At 40.3% G+C, this 17611-nt stretch overlaps 1 protein-coding gene across 4 annotated transcripts; it reads right to left on the reverse strand.

Annotated features, from left to right (window-relative positions):
* Positions 1–1084: 1084 nt before the first annotated feature.
* LOC141441572 (venom serine protease-like) lies at positions 1085–17217 on the reverse strand. Of its 4 annotated transcripts, none has more exons than XM_074106347.1 (10): positions 17109–17217; positions 11795–11880; positions 8826–8966; positions 7239–7365; positions 6054–6160; positions 4387–4585; positions 2809–2872; positions 2126–2259; positions 1532–1683; positions 1085–1286 (listed from the first exon to the last, which is right to left on the reverse strand). In XM_074106347.1, exons 2-10 carry the CDS (start codon positions 11876–11878, stop codon positions 1104–1106), a joined length of 1191 nt encoding a protein of 396 aa, XP_073962448.1. In that variant the 5' UTR covers positions 11879–11880; positions 17109–17217; the 3' UTR covers positions 1085–1103. The 4 variants fall into 4 exon arrangements, with proteins under 4 accessions (XP_073962448.1, XP_073962449.1, XP_073962447.1 ...); XM_074106348.1 differs by lacking the exon at positions 17109–17217 and adding an exon at positions 13777–13878; XM_074106346.1 differs by lacking the exon at positions 17109–17217 and adding an exon at positions 13633–13770.
* Positions 17218–17611: the final 394 nt, after the last annotated feature.

The following is a 17611-nucleotide window of genomic DNA, read 5'->3' on the forward strand; positions in this document are numbered from 1 at the left end:
AAATCATGTCGAAAAATATACGTAATATGGATATGACAATGAGGGCTATCGTTTTATGTCTCACTAGATGGCGCACTGTTGAGTGAGGTTTTTAAGTATGGCTTTCAAAGTCTGTTATTACGGGCGTGGAAACAAAGTTTAGATTAAAATCATATTTAATACACCTTAAAACCGTACCATAAAAATATCGAGCATGCCACAGTGTTGCATAGTCCCAGTTTTGTTCGGAAAAAAGGGAGGACAAAGGTTTCCGAAAGACAAAACTGTCTGAAAACCAAACATTCATAGCCCCGTAACGCATAATTGCCATAATTAATTTCAGATAATGCAAAATATTCACAAAATTATTCTAAGTATAAATAAACCCGCGTAGCTCACCCAAAAACTATGAGATTTGACATTTCGGAAACCTCACGCTACACTAGCGCCTCTAGCGGCGAATTCATTCGCGATAGCCCTCATTGGTTTAAAAACCGGCCAAGAGCGTGTCGGACACGCCTAAAATAGGGTTCCATAGCCATTACGAAAAAATTAAGTAATATTTTTCTAAGGATTTCGTATTATATACGGAATCTTCCAAGTTTAGGTATATTTTATATCTTAGACTGCTATTAAAGAGTAAAACTAGTAATCATTCTCAAGCAAACTTAGCCGTTATAGCTTTTCTTGAAAGTTTGATATACTTACTACCATCCTGATTTTTTTCATATTTTTCCACCCACCGGTTTAGATTTAGAGGGGGGGGACGCTCGATTTTAATGAAAATTTGCATTTTAAAGTTGAATATTTCGCAAAAAAATCAATGAGTCGAAAAATCATCTTAGTAAACCCCTAATGGTTTTAAAAGACCTATCCGACGATACCCCACACACAATTGGGTTGGATACTTTATATTTAGAAAAATTACAGCTTTCTAGCATTGATAGTCCTTGAGCAAAGCCGCGGACGGACAGACAGACAGACAGACATGGCGAAACTATAAGGGTTCCGTTTTTGCCATTTTGGCTCCGGAACCCTAAAAACAGTCCGCATTACCCCCTCGCTCCACTCCAGTGGACAGGCAAGGTATCAATGAACAACAACAGTATTTTAGTCAGCATAGTTTATTTCCTGCAGTAAGAGGCGCCGGGCGTGTTGTTCTGTATCCACGTCAGCAGCGCGGTGACGCGCGTGTTGATGCCGGGCTGGCCCTCGGTGGCGCAGAAGTTGCCGTAGCTGATGGCGCCCACGCCAAAGATGGTGCCGGTCGATGGCTCCGTGTACAGCACGGGGCCGCCCGAGTCATCCTGCAGTAAAAGATTAGTCTTATACTAATACTAGGATGGCTCAAAGACGAAAGAGCTGATGAAGTGGACCATAGCCTCCGAAACCAAAGAAACCCACTTTGCTCTAAACTAGGCCACGTCTCGCCACTCCGGCTGCTAGAACAGCAGGGCAGGGCTGACGCGTATACTATTTAATACGAGAGTGAGAGGGACGGTAAGATACTAACTTCAATTTTCGTATTTCGTAGTAGCCCCTCAGCACTCACCTGACAAGCATCCTTTCCTCGGGCATATGTGCACATCTGCCGAGAAGTGAGGCTGGACACCACGCTCTGGCAGGAGCTCTGGCTCACCACCTGGACGTCCACCTTCTGGAGGGTCTTGGACGTTGGGCAACCGGGGCAGAGAGTTCCCCAACCTGGAACGAGAGTAGAGCCATTCAAAGTCAAATTAAAAAATGTGTTTTTTAAATTTAAGCTAACCCCGTAAGTTTTCGCGTACTTTATAAAAACAAATTAACACTGAACAATGGCCAAATGTACTTCACAAATTGTTCACTGAATGTATTCTTTTTTAAACTTAAAAAAAAACTAAATAAAGCTAGTAACCCACGTCTACATAATAACAATAGTAGGTACTACAGGTAGGTAGATGTTTACAGCGAATAAATTCAAGATCATTAGAACTTAGGAGGATTGTTAACAAGCCCTTATAAATTTTTACCCTTCAAAGAGACTTTGAAGACTATGTAGTGTTGGTGTCTTTAGTTTATCAGCGAATTTCCATAATCCTGATTATCAAATAAACAGCGCCAGCTAGCAAAAATTGTGTCACTTTGCCAGGCTATTTGGGTGTCTTACCGAGTAGAGTGACGATGGCGCCCGTTAAGTTTGTGTTGACGAACTTGAAGGGCAGGCAGGCCGGGCCGACCAGGTCGCTGAACGTGATGTCTTCCGCCAAACGCAAGATGGCGATGTCGTAGTCGTAGTTAGAGCTATAATAGCACAAAGATAGTGAAAAGTATGTGGCTTAGGTGCGGCTGGAGGTTTATCAAGAAGAAAGACAAAACAAACACGTCCGTTGCAGCGAGTTTAATGCAAGAAGAGAAAAGTAAAACTATCTTACTACATCAGTGTTTTTCAATCTATGGGTCGCGACGCGACCCCCGGGGTGACCCCTTAAGGGGTTGGCAGTATCTTTAAAATACTCTCGATCACCGTTATTTTGCATGATTTTGATTGTTCAATATTTGTATAGTGGAGGTAAGCCGGAGGTCGCCAAATATTTTTCAAATCAAGGGGGACTGCAACATGACAAAGTTTGAAAAACACTGGCCTACATAATATATCACCACAATATACGTAACAATGTGTGTTGTGCTCACGTGATGTATGCCTTTCATGACGAAAGCAAAAAGGGCATAAAGTGTGAATGTGTGAGTAGGTACTGCAGCTGTGTTCAGAGCAAGTTTTCGTTTGTTTTTAGAAAATATAAAAGTATCTAAAGCTTATAAATTAAACTTACAAAATCATTGATAACTTACGAAGAGAACTGTGGATGTGTTGTGATTTGCTGTACGTTTATTCCTTGTGTTGCAGGCGAGTCACCTGAAACACAACATCTCAAATAAAAGAAAACAAACGAGTAGGTACTTACTATATTATTGATAATCTAACTGAAGGACTAAGGGCCTGGTTCACCACTCATGGATAAATTTTATTTGAGTTTTTTTTTATTCGACTGGATGGCAAACGAGCAAGTGGGTCTCCTGATGGTAAGAGATCACCACCGCCCATAAACATCTGCAACACCAGGGGTATTTCAGATGCGTTGCCAACCTAGAGGCCTAAGATGGGATACTTCAAGTGCCAGTAATTTCACCGCCTGTCTTACTCTCCACGCCGAAACACAACAGTGCAAGCACTGCTGCTTCACGGCAGGATTCGCGAGCAAGATGGTGGTAGCAATCCGGGCGGACCTTGCACGAGCTTGCTGACCATCTAGTGATAAATGTAATGCCGTCTCCGCCGGACAAAACAAACAGAGACGGCAACACAGATATCTGTCACATAAAATTTATCAATGAATGGTGAAACGGGCCCTCAGTCCCTTAGTTTTTACATTTCGGGAAACACATTACTTCTAAGCAGAAGAAGAATCAATCCTATCCTATTTATGGCCTTTCTGATTTTCAATGTCTAAGTAATTCCTCGTAATGCCAAGCTATTTCGCTACACTCTTGAGAGAGTGGCTATTACAAAATTCGAGAATCGAAGTTCGTATCGTACCGTCCCTCTCACTCTCGTATTAAATAATACAAGGCGGGAGTGGGAAGTTCGAATTTTGCACTTCGTAGTATTGGACCTGCAGTTGTCAAATACGGCATTGTTTCGTATGTCTGTGCAGCTTTTAAAACTTATGATTGGTTTTTGGAGTCTTTATTTCAACTCCAAGTGTTCAACTCCAAATTTTTAGGGTTCCGGAGCCAAAATTGCAAAAACGGAACCCTTATAGTTTCGCCATGTCTGTCTGTCTGTCTGTCCGTCCGTCCGCGGCTTTGCTCAGGGACTATCAATGATAGAAAGCTGTAATTTTGCAAGGATATATATGTAAACTATGCCGACAAAATGGTACAATAAAACAATTAAAAAAAATTTTTTTTAGCGCACCTATAGACGTAAAGTGGGAGTGATTTTTGTTTTCTCATCCAACCCTATAGTTCTTTTAAAACCATTAGGGGTTTGCTAAGACGATTTTTCGCTTCAGTGATTTGTTTGCGAAATATTCAACTTTAAAGAGCAAATTTTCATTAAAATCGAGCGTCCACCGCCACTAAAATCTAAACCGGTGGGTGGAAAAATTTGAAAAAAAATCAGGATGGTATCACTATCAAACTTTCAAGGAAAAACTATAACGGCTAAGTTTGCTTGAGAATTATTAGTAGTTTATGAGTAAATAGCAGCCTAAGGTATAAAATATACCTAAACTTGGAAGATTCCGTATAAAATACGAAATCCTTAGAAAAATATTACTTATTTTTTCGTAATGGCTACGGAACCCTATCTCGGGCGTGTCCGACACGCTCTTGGCCGGTTTTGATTTTGTTTTTTGTAAAACTTACCGACAGTGATGTCATGCTCGCCGACAACCACGGCCACCTCTTGAGCATCTCTACCGACAACGCAATGGGCTGCTGTTAGGACGTAGCGCTTCTCTATGATGGTGCCGCCGCACTTGATGGCGCTGATTTTGAGATCGATGACACCGGCCATCATGGGGTACTCGTTAATGCCGGTCTCCACGCCACCTACGATGCGGTTCTAGAAGACAGACGTTAATAATAGAAGATTGTACAACAAGAGCATAAAACGAGCCATTTTACCCGAGACGTTCATATAGCCGTGTGTGCGTGGATAGACGTCGAGGGGAAAATGGATTTCATGCTCGAGTTATACACTCTGCTTTTCACTTCGATTGCGAGGAAATGAAATAGCAACAGTTGAAACAATTGTTCTAGCTATTATTTCTCATGCATTGCTAAATAATTATATTGTTTTTGATGATTTGTGATCTGGATGATTTTTTTGATTGATTTTTAGTTTTATATAAATTAAAAATTATTTAAAAATATATAGAAACTTTTTTGTTTGTGGCTGTTGACACCTGACTGCCTTGGTCTTAGACGAAGATTTTATTTTATGCACCAGAGCATAATAAGTAATTTTATGTCGCCTAGATCCAGCATAAACACGAACTTTACGAGCATGAGATTTGAAAGATTAATTTATTTAATCAGGCGTTACTTTGCGGAGGTCCATATCAATGGGCGTCGCCAGGGGGGCAGGGAGGGGCAGCCCCCCCCCCCAGAGATTCTAAAAAAGTCGCCAAATGTAAAGCAACCAAACCAGTCCTAAGTCTTTGACTTGACTTGCTTGATCGATCATTCCTGTACGTCGAAACCGAAACTCGAATGAATTCATCAATTCTAATAAATACCTACAATTCATACTTTTCTCATTCTGCATTAGCAACTTAGCTACGGCTATGCAACATGACTTGTCTGGTTCTCTATCGTTTGCCCGAATTTCATATGCCCGAATGTATCGTTTTCTAGAATTTTCATTTGCCATAAAGTAATTTGTTTCTGAAATAGTAATTAGGTACTTCAAAGTTGATATTAAACTAACCTAAGCTAAGCTTCTGCATTCTATATGATGACATAAAAAAAACCTGAAAACAGCACGGTTCTATATATTTTATGGCAAACGTTGGCATGGCAAGTGAAATTCGGGCAAATGAAATTTCGGCAAGTAAAGGTAAACGGTCTTGTCTCCCAGAGACCCACCAGACCTATACCAAACGTATACTATATCTAATATCTGGTAGCATAGTGAACGGTTGTGTTGCTCTGAGGCTGAGATCTGGTTGAGTTCGAAACGCGTTAGCGTAGTCTGGTGGCTAGCAAAGTAATTGTTTTTAGTCATTTATGGATCTCCGCAAAGTAACACCTTTACCACTGAGTTTACAGTGACCGTACTCGATAGCGACGGCGTTAATTATTTGTATGGACAGCGCCTCTACAAATAATTTACGCCGTCGCTATCGAGTACGGTCACTGTAAACTCATGGTAGTTGTAAGTACTTGTTCAATAAATTACGGTATCGCCCATTGGAGACAATTAATTACCAACACCTAGTACGTAAATCTTGCGGTGAAACAGGGTATAAAGTCATCAACTTACGAACAACACACAATAAAACAAAAACGTGTAAGTATAAAGTACTTGCCCTCTTCTTGTACCCGCAGCTGCACGGCGTAGGAGTGGGGGTGGTCTGCTGAGCGCTCAGCTGACAGTAGAACCGCCCGCCAAACGTCGTACGCGCAGTGATCAAACCTACCAACAGAATTCAGTATTACCCATATTTCATCTCGGCCTATATACTTCCCACTGCTGGGCACAGGCCTCCTCACAGAATGAGAGAGCTTGAGCTGTAGTTCCCACCCGGGCTCAGTGCGGTTTGGGAACTTCCCACACATATTATTTCTTTTTTTTGCCGATGTTTCCAGGTACAGTCACCTGCATAAATATCTGCCACAGCGGAGCGTGCAAAAATATCTGACACGTCAAACCTATAAAAGATATAGAGTTATATCAGATATTTGCAGCAAAATTTGGGATTTGTGCAGGTGGTAGGACCTTGTGCAAGGTCCGCCCGGATTGCTACCACCATCTTGCTCGCTTATCCTGCCGTGAAGCAGCAGTGCTTGCACTGTTGTGTTTCGGCGTGGAGAGTAAGACAGCCGGTGAAATAACTGGCACTTGAGGTACCTATCCCATCTTAGGCCTCTAGGTTGGCAATAAAAAATATATGAACGCTTTGTTGTGTCAGATATCCATAAAGCTCGTGCAAAATAAAAATGTAGTTTCGCACACAAATTCCGCAAAAATTCAGAGGTGCCAGCCAGGGCTCGAACCCACGACCTGCTTGAGAGGCATATGTCAAAAACCCTAGGCCACCGCGGCTGTCCGATATTTACTTACGCCAATCTTATTTCTTCGTATTCGTGATTTTGCATAACATGGTTTCCACACAACTGTACTTTATCACATTCCTTATTCTTTACAGTTATTAATTGTGGTTCCGTTTTGCCACTGTAGCTCTGGAGTCCTAAAAAAGGCACGTCCTATAGCGGCTCGATTGAAAGATACGAGTACCTAGTTAACTTCTTTTGAAAGACTATCGAATACCTCACAACGTACAGTTTCGGAACAGCGGCGTAGCTAGGCATGGCCGGAGTGGGCCCTCGCCCACGGCCTCGCACTTAAAATGGCCTCACGAGGCCTCTTTAAATGCAATGCGACCGTTGAAAAGGGGCCTCGCTGATACGACTTCGCCCACGTCTACATTAGTCCACGCTACGCCACTGTTTCGGTAGACCCACGACTCCTAGCTCTACGAGTAGTAACTTACCAACACTGATCCGCTGGCCAGGAGACATGGCGGTGGTGGAGCCGCGGCCGCAATACACGTCCGCACCCGAGAGCTGAGGGTCCCCGCTCTTGGAGATGAGCAGGCGGTCCATAGAACAGCCTTGACTCTGGATAAAGAAAAACTTGAGCGACCGCGCGAAAGAGAACGTGAGGTGAATTACTAGCAGAAAAGATACCTAACTGTGATCGAATAAAATCCAAATGCGTGGAAGTTAACAGGGAGGCTCAGAGACTCACTGTCCGCCAGTTATTTATCCATCGAGTCGCCGTGAAAATGCATCGCGAAACTTTAAACTCTCCTCTATACCCCGCTCTACTGAAGAAAAGAGTTATTTGCATTCCACAAACTAAGGTTAGATCAGCCTTTGCGCGCCGTTTTCCACAGTTCCTTCACCCATTTGTATATGTCGGCGGCCGATCGTAAAATCCGCCAGATCAGATAGATGTACCGGATACTTTGTTGTAATGCTGTCGTTGTGGCAGCGCACCTACCGTAGTAAGTATAGTTTAGTTAGTTTTAGTTTGGTTGGAGACTGAAAACCAGCGACCTCGCTGAGTCTCATGTCCATTTTGCCTCACTTCATAATGTTATCTGTCTTGTATTGTATTTTATGTTTGTGATGGTGAATAAAATTTTCTATTATTATTATTATTATTAAATTCCTAGGCATATCGTGAAATGCCGCCATTTCATGAATTGGCTAAGGACATCCGCCCATATCGTTCAAAACTCACCGTTTAGCGATTGCCTAGTGACGTTTAGGCAGATCATGAAATTCCTAGGCATATCATGAAGCACCGCCATTTCATGATTTGGCCAACGTTTAGGCATATCATGAAATGGCGGCGTTTCACGATATGCCAAGGAATTTCGTGATCTGGCGGATTTTACGATCGGCCGCCGACATATATAACCGCATCATCAGACTATGTGATGTTCAGAATTCTACACTAAAACAGATGAATACAAATTTAAAAAGTATGCTACTTTCTCTCTCATATACAGACACAGAGGAATTATTAAAAAAGTGGTTTAACGAGCTTAAAAGCACACACACACACACACACGGACGCACGCACGCACGCACACACGTTTTTAGGCAGTATCTTTAGCTAGTACCTAAGTATTATTAAATTAATTACTTTATTTTTCTTTTGAACTTTAGCTTGTACGAGACTTTTATTGTTTTTATGCATGCTAGCCATCTCTGCTCTGTAAAAGCCAAATTACTGGGTTCTCACGATACAGGCCCGACCTAGTGTGAGAACCGCTGTTAAACTCTAGTTCCTACCTTTAGGCTAATTAGCCATGTAAATTCTTACGTAATGAACTTTAAAATTGGCAAATAAATATTTTTCATTTTTTCTTTTTCATTACATCTTCGTACCAGCTACAAAGGAATGTAAGCATAGGAATGAAGGGGATAAATAAAAACACCTATCAGTCTACCGCGTTCATAGTGAATCTTGCAAACGCTGTTGTGGAACTTTTATCACCAATTCTAAATCTAACCACTTGGCCATCCGGTCGTCAAACTTAGACATGTTACAGTATCAAACATCTTACAGCAGGCAGTTCTATCACAGGACACTCCAGTAGAAGCCGGTAGCCGTCTGGAGCGATACCGATCCAGCGGCACTGCCGAGCCCCGGTGTAGTTGTTGGGGTATTCAGCGTTGTAGATGTAGTACGTCTGGCCTGGTTGGACCTGGAAAAGCAAGAAAAATGAAATATGTGAAGGGTACAAAGAAAAAGGCTCACTTCAATAGCTGGCAGTCTACAGTTCGTTTCTTGCGGAACTTTTTGCCACGCCCGGTGAAGCTTTGGAATCACCAGCGCCTGTATTTCCGGACAGGTACCTACAATGGTGATTTAAAAAAAATGTACTCCTTTCATCTTTCTCCAACGGCTGGCAACGCATCCGTACCTCAACATGTTATGGGCCATAGCCATATGTCCATGGGCGGCAATGATTGCTTTCCATCAGGTGACAGTCCTGCTCGGTTTTCCCATATCATATAAAAGAGGACAAAATAACAGGAGAACTTGAACCATATCTCATTAATTAATGACCGTGCTGTTTAAAGTGTTATAGGCTTTGATTTTCTAGTCTGCTTTGGACTACGGCTCAGATCATTCTGTTAAAATAATTTTTATGAAGAATCATTTCCTTGCTTTCTCTTTTCATTCATTTTCATTTCATTTGAACAATGCGCGAATGTTTGCGCGCATGTGTGTGCCCACTGTTACATATTTGTGACAGTTTTTTTTTATTCGTGAAATGTGATGTTAACTCCATTTTTTATTATTTCCCGGGATTCGCGCTGTCATCCTTCATCCACCATTACCTCTCATATTTCGTTTTCTAGATTTTTTTTACCGTACAACGGCAAAACCTACTAGACACTGGCAAAATTGTCCTCCGATGGACAAGGCCATATTTTTCTAAAAAAATCTAATCTATTATTTCCCGTCATTCGATGCTACCATGACTAAGTTATTGTAGTTGGTGTGTTGTTTTAGAACACTAAGAAGCTACTTAATTACCATAACAATTATAATGTCGTGAAGTGAAATAACAATAACGATACACGGTTCAAACACGATTTACTTGTTTACGACTTAACTACGAAAAAAATAGTAATAGAAAAGAAAATTTAATTGAAATTACAACATGGTCTATCAGTATCAAAATCGGTTCATCATAAACTCTTTCTTCTTTTCTTTCTTTTTTTCTTTTCATTCTTTGAATTTTCTTAGAAATGTACCACAATTTCTTTTAACGAGGGCCCTGATCTCACATCTCTGATAGTTTTTTAATGATTTAAGATTCATTATTTTCATGTTTTTCACTCGTTTGTTGTCATTTACTTTATATTTACATTCGCCATAATTTTTAGTACCTAGGTAAAGTTTATGAAGAGTTTACTTTTTCTCAAATTTTGTATTACATTTAATAAAAGCTCGCTACGCTCACATGTCAACCCGCGCCTCTCGCCCTTTTTTGATCCTTCTTATACAACTGTTGCATAAAATACTATAATGTACCTTTGAACATGAAGCTACCGTGAGCCTCACTCATATTAAATGATATTGTAACGGATAACTCACGTCTTAAACCGAGTTTATCTCGACAAGTTTCGGGCTATTTCGTAGCCCTTCTTCTCAGGAGCACGCGACTCGGCGGCTGCCGCAACACTCACACTACGCGCCACCGCTTTGCTCGCGCGACTCATACATGTCATGTGTGTGTGCATATGTAACATGTCGAGCTAAACTCGGTTTAAGACGTGAGTTATCCGTAACAATATAATTTAATATAATGTACCTGTTTTCAAACAAAAGTTATGTGTTTCTAATTTATTGAATCAGGCGTTACTTTGCGGAGGTCCATATCAATGAACTAAAATAATTTCCTTGCTCACCCGCGACCTTACGATAGCTAAGCTTATGCAAAATATGCGTGTTCATGCAGTTCCTCCACCTCCACACTGTAAGAACACACACAAATCACACAAACCCATCTACCACCACCACCACACTACACTGACGCGTTTCGAACTCAACCAGAGCTCATCTTCAGAGTGACACAACCGTACACCATGCTACCAGTTGTTAGACTAACGAACCATAACCACCGTTTTAACTTGTCACTGTAACTCCCCAAGTACCCACATACGTTTTATGAAACAAAACAAAACTAGGTACCCACAAAAAGAATTAATAATAGATAAAAAAACTTTTATCTATTATTAAATCAAGAAAAATAAAGATAACAGTGACTGTAAAGATTTCAATCAAACTAGATAATTAATTATGGATGAGCTGAGATTGTTACAACAAATAAAACTTACCTTACCTTTTACCTATCTTTTGGCCTGTTTGTAACTTTTTACACACATAAGATGGCAAAAACGAGTAACCGTGTCACCTGTTGGGTAGTAATCACACCCAAGTAACACACACGCGCTACGACAAGAGTTATAGGAAATCTATAAGAGAGCTAACCAGATCCTAAAGTTATAAATAAGTGTTTCGCATCTGGAGTTAGAGCGCGCTATAACTCTACCATACACCCTTCATACCCCCCAAATGGGCACACTATTTTTATAATCTAAGATTGTTTAATGGCCGTAAAGAGGAGTTACTGAACTGGTTAAGAGGTATAATAAAGCAATAAGAGAGCTATAATAGCGACAATACAATACAATACAAAGACTTTTTATTGTACACCAGACATACAGAAAACAGATACACAGAGAAAAAAAAATACAAGGTGAGCAATAGGCGGCCTTATCGCTTAAGACCGATCTCTTCCAGGCAACCTTCCGACAACTAAAACTACAAGGGATAAAAACGTGATAAATAGGTGAAAATAAACTCCTTCAGTGGTACAATAGAGTAAAATGTCGCTTATTAATTTTTGTCTGCCAAGCCGCCCATAAATACCCGCAACGCAGCACGAGGGAGCACTAAATCGTGTTACACTTTTCAGCATGTGGTCTTAACTACGTATTAGATCTACATGGTGCTTACATTTTGCGTAAAGTCACAATTGGCATCCTGCGAGGCCACAAATTGCAACAAGATGAACAAGACGGTTATTACGAGCAGGCCCATCCCTGAAAAAATTATAACCGCATTAGCATACATAATGGATAAAACTAAGGTTGAAAATTGCCTAATAGCTTCGAGAAAAGTGTGGTATAGGTAGAGTCATTCACGATGACGCGTGCCGTGGTTCTTATTACAATGTCATTAATGCCTAGTTTTGACAAAATCACGCGTCTTCGTGGATGGCACTAGGTATACGGGTCGCTTTTGTTTTTTTTGCTTGACTTGGCGGCACTGGTGCCCCTAGTTAAAGGAATCTGCCTTAAATCCTTTAGTTAGCTCATGTTCGGACAGCTAAAGAGTGGAAGCCCCGCCTGCGCCTGCGTCCCCTGATCGCTACAATCTAGCCGTCTTAAAATCTAGGGTGAATGGACATTTGTTGAGCAAGCATGCTCCATCTTAGTACACAATAGCTTACCATCAGACGTGATTGTGGTCTCTAGCCTATTAGAGAGAGAGAGAGAGAGAAACATTTATTTACATATATTCGATACACATAAAAATACATTAGATGGAGAGAAAAAAAAAATAATAACATCGAATTGTATAAAGTGGACCCCACTCAGCATACTGTTACGGCAAGCCGCAACGCTGTTTTTCAGTGGGACCCATAAAACTATACTCAAAAAACTATATTCAAAGATTCTCTAAAATTCGCTTGTCTCACCCGGAAATTCAGCCAACTAGAAAATCTAAAAATAAAAACTCGTTATTTAATGAAATAAGCGACTGAACGCAGCCGATTGAGTGGAAGAGAGATTAATAAATCGCTCCCACACTGCTGAGGATCGTGAATCACGATCGTGACTCACGAGCGATAGAGAAGAAGAGAGATTCATTAATCTTTCTTCTACTCAGTCGCTCCCACACTGCTGAGGATCGTGACTCTTGGTTTTGTCCACCAGCTGTCGCCATCGGCTGTGTTCAGTCGCTTGATGCAGTGCAGCGCTGACAATTAAGTCAAGTTGTTCCCGATATCTGGTCTGACCATCGTTTGGGAGTTCGGCCTTGGGGTCTTTGACCCTCTATTTTTCACCATCAAGCTCTCCCAGTTGTCCGCTCTCCTACGCGCCACATGGCCGAAGTATCGCACCACTTTGTAGGCAGGTCGACGACAACCGCTGTGTTCTCATTAACAGATCGGATTATTGTTCAAGATAAAAAATCTGATAAACTTTGAGTCTTTCAAGTAAAAAAAAAAAACGTAAAATCATTTTATCTTATCATCAATTCTAATACGAAGAGCACGTGTAAACATGAAAGTTTTTTTTTATTAACTTTGGAAAATCTTTGAATGCAGTTTCGTATCTTAAATAAAAAACATATTTCCTTTAATTAAAGTAAGCTAATTAAAGTATTTAAGGCAGTTTCACCCCAGGGCCCATAAATTTTACTGCTGTGCTACTTTGTGCCGTCCATAAATAAGATACAATTATATCATTGTATAGAAATTGTATATTGTATAAATAAATATTTATTTTGTTCTGTTTTTACTACCTATTTGCTGTTATAGCGGCCACAGTTATTAATACACACTTAATCTGTGAAAATTTAAACTGTGTAACTAGCACGGTTCATGATATACGGCCTGGTGACAGACGGAGGGATGGAAGGACGGACGGACGGACGGATAGCCAGTAAGTCTTAATAGGGTTTCCGTTTTTACCATTTGGGTACGGAACTCTTACCTTATTTTCTTAATCGTAATATTTCCTTGTACTCGTAGAAAAAAAATATCCGCGTGAAAGAATGATACCTACACATCCAAAACCGGTTCAGATCCATTTATAATTCTTCACTTATCTCACTACATGAAACTTTTATATAAAGTCAACGTTTACACACAATTGTATGAAACTATAAAGCAGAAACTATACACAATATAATACGAGAATATAACATACCTTCTTCGGTCTTTGACTACAACTAAACTCGACACAAAATGGCAATTATCTATTTACTTAAGTATGTAAAGGTAATTTAATGACACTTGTGTACATGCATTATTATTAATTTAGTGTCCAAGTTAAATAGAACTCCCAGTGCGAAAGGATTATATTGAAATGCGGTACCAAGTTGTGGTAGATTATTTATACGAAATGTTGAAATTGTTTTCGCATTTCGGTTTATTTAAATAGCGCTCGTACCTCTCCTACGTAGGTTGTTTTTTTATAGTCTTAAGTCATAACATAACAAAAATTGAAAATACAAACTGAAACTAACCACTAAGTACCGACATAGCCCGAGGAATGAGGGCTATCGTTTTTTGTCTTTCTAGATGGCGCTACTGTTCCGTGAGATTTTTAAGTGTGGCTTTCAAAGTCTGTTATTACAGGCGTGAAAACAAAGTTTAGATTAAAATCATGTTTAATATACCTTAAAACCGTAGGTACTATAAAAATATCGAGTAACCACAGTGTTGCGTAGTCCCGTTTTGTTCGGAAAAAAGGGAGGACAAAAGTTTCCGAAAAACAAAACTGTCTCATAACACAGACATTCATTGCCCCGTAACGCATAATTGCCATAATTAATTTCAGTAATGCAAAATATTCACAAAATTATTCTAATTATAAATAATCCCGCGTAGCTCACCCAAAAACTATGAGATTACATATAAGTACCTACCTCTCTCTTTCTCAAACGCTTTTCTCTAGCAGCAAGTAGGCATACGCTACTTGTGTGTGACGTCGCATGGAAGTAAGTCTTTCTCTGTCTTATCATAAATTTCAAACCTTTATAACTTTGATTTTTTGGAATCTTTTTGTATTTTATATTTCAGTTCCAAATTTTTACTTTTACGGTCATCCCGTAAAACCTAAATTCCCAGTGCTGGTCTTATTTTTCCGGTTTTTCTGTGCATCTATATATGTGCATATATTTCAGTTTGTAACTTTTTTATTTGTGAAGATATCCTAAAAATTGCTTCTCTATTCGATAATAGGTATTGTGAAGTTTTAATTTATAAAAAATATAAAAAATAGTCAAATACAGTATTCTGGGATTCCAATCGATTATGTCAAATGTAGCATTATACCAAATAATACAGGTACTTACATCAAATGTTGCTATACCTATCTATATATCTTTACACCTCAATAAAAATGGAGGAACAGGGTCAAATTATTAAAAACAAATCAACAAACCACAAACAAATTAATCTATATACCTAGTTACCTAAATCAATATAAAATATACCTACCTAGTGTTAATTAGTTTATCCGTAGTTATAAGTATTTTTTTAATCGACATCAAAAAGGAGGATCGAGTTCTATTGTATTCTGTTTGTTAAATAAAAACATATAAAGATAGATGCACAATTAAGCTTCAGTTCACATATTTAGGTAGGTGGGCTGAAAAAAAGGGAAAAGTGTCCTCGGTACAATTCCCCAGATGTACCATCAGCCAAATATATGGTCTACCACCCTAAAGTTGATAATCGTTTGCATGTCATAAATCATAAAACAATAATGCCAAAAGACTGTCTGTCAACTTGAAAGTTCGACCTTGCCTTTGGCGCGATTTTATTTTAGTATCCCCACAAGAAAAATCTATAACTAACTTTAGCACACTGAGTCTAGTTTTCATTCAGATCTATGAAAAAAGTATGCTGGCGGGCGCGGCGCCCCGTAATATGTACCTGGCACCCCGGTCGCCCCTCCCCCCTTAAACCGGCACTGGGTCTGTTGGAACTGACATGTTGTTCAATTATATTAGATGAAAGTTAATTAGAGCTGGGTCGATACGTATTTTTTGTGAAACTTAACGTAAAAGTTTATTTTTGACAAGTAAAATAGTTACTTAAAAAACAAAACAGTTTCCCCGCTACGGCTTGTTTCGTTTCAAGGAAACGAAAATTTCGTGACCAAGTGTAGCTCTTTCGGATCATCATCATCATCATCCCAGCCTATATACGTCCCACTGCAGGGCACAGGCCTCCCCTCAGAATGAGACGGCTTGGGCAGTAGTTCCCACGCGGGCCCAGTGCGGATTGGGAACTTCACACATACCATTGAATTGCTTCGCAGGTTTGTGCAGGATTCCTCACGATGTTTTCCTTCACCGTAAAGCTCGTGGTAAATTTCAAATGTAAACCGCACATGAATTTCGAAAAACTTAGAGGTGCGAGCCGGGGTTTGAACCCACGACCCTCTGCTTGAGAGGCCATATGTCAAACCACTCGGCCACCACCAGTTTTGTAGTAATTGATACTCTGTGGTATCGTTTCTCAAGTCGAAGTGTAAGTCTAAAGAAACTGCTGGGTTACTACGAAACTCGAAACTCGAAGTTCGTGTCGTACTGTCCCTATCGCTCTCGTATTAAATAGTGTAACTGTCAGAGGGACCGCACGACACGAACTTCGAGTTTCGTAGTAGCCCTGCTGTTTTTCGTTTCGGCACGAAACTGCAGGGCTACTACGAAACCTGAAACTCGAAGTTCGTGTCGTGCGGTCTCTCTGACACTTATACTATTTAATACGAGAGCGAGAGGGACGCTACGATACGAACTTAAATAAACTGTTTCTCGAAATAGTTTCAGAAAATACGCTCAGCTCTAAAGTTAATAAAAGACCGCACTACGGCTAAACCGCCGCGGTTTTTAACCGCGTGACTTTTTTATATAAGTAAACTTAAAACCGCCTGCGGCATTAGTTTACTTGAAACACAAAGTCACGCGGTTAAAAACCGTACCGTAAGCCGTACGCGGTGGCGCGCAGTGCGCGTGTTGCTCCTAGAGAAAGGGCTACAAATTAGCCCGAAACAAGTCGAGCTGAACTCGATTTAAGACGTGAGTAATCCGGATTAACTTTCATTTAATATGAGTGAGTCTCACGGTAGGTTTATGTTCAATCCATTCCATCATCCATCCCAGCCTATATACGTCCTGCAGGGCACAGGCCTCCTCTCGGAATGAGAGGGCTTGGGCAGTAGTTCCCATGCGGGCCCAGTGCGGATTGCGAACTTCACACGCACCGTTGAATTGCTTCGCAGGTTTATTGTGCAGGTTTCCTCACAATGTTTTCCTTCACCGTAAAGCTCGTGGTAAATTTCAAATGTAATTCCGCACATGCATTTCGAAAAAGTCAGAGGTGGGAGCCGGGGTTTGAACCCACGATCCTCTGCTTGAGAGGCCATAGGTCAAACCACTCGGCCACCACGGCTCCACGGCTCGGGTTATGTTCTATGTTGTTCAATTATTGATCAAAGTTCCATAAAAATAAACATTGTAAATATCTTACCTTTAGATTATCCTTCAAGCGACAAGCGTGTGCTAACGACGCCTAGACGCGATTAATTGTTTCAAAGTAATTAACACATGAAGTGATAAAGACCAAACAGAGCGGCACTAATCGTCATAAACCTTTGATAAGCGATGTTCGACGAAAACATAGGAAAAGATAGTGAAAAACTAGTCGAAAGCCTTTTATTTAATTGGATTGGCAAATTGCGGTGCAATTGTGGACGATTAGGTTCATGAACTTCCTATATGACTTTGCTGGAGGTCTCGGGATCGAATCCCGGCTGGGGCATACATTTATGGAGTTAAAATATATAGTTAAAATGTATGAAGTTTTTTTTTTCCATGTAGCCGAAAACATAATTACCAATGTTACCATTTATCAACTGAGCCTTCTGTCGAAGTTAGCAGAAAACAAGAAAATTACGGCGTACTCATGCAAAATATGACACTGTATTTATAATCTCCTAAGGACATTCCGATTTCGCTGTACTAAATCGTCCG

This window comes from Choristoneura fumiferana, chromosome 24 (assembly GCF_025370935.1).
Source record: "Choristoneura fumiferana chromosome 24, NRCan_CFum_1, whole genome shotgun sequence".
Lineage (NCBI taxonomy): Eukaryota > Metazoa > Arthropoda > Insecta > Lepidoptera > Tortricidae > Choristoneura > Choristoneura fumiferana.

Excerpts from the sequence above, each read along its gene's own strand:
- LOC141441572 (XM_074106346.1), bottom strand. The coding sequence starts at position 13,657 with ATGGATCTGAACCGGTTTTGGATGT. Across the intron at positions 7,366-8,825 it reads CTGTGATAGAACTGCCTGCT|AGTCAAGGCTGTTCTATGGA; the intron begins GTAAGATGTTTG and ends TTCTTTATCCAG. Across the intron at positions 2,873-4,386 it reads CGAGCATGACATCACTGTCG|GTGACTCGCCTGCAACACAA; the intron begins GTAAGTTTTACA and ends GTTGTGTTTCAG.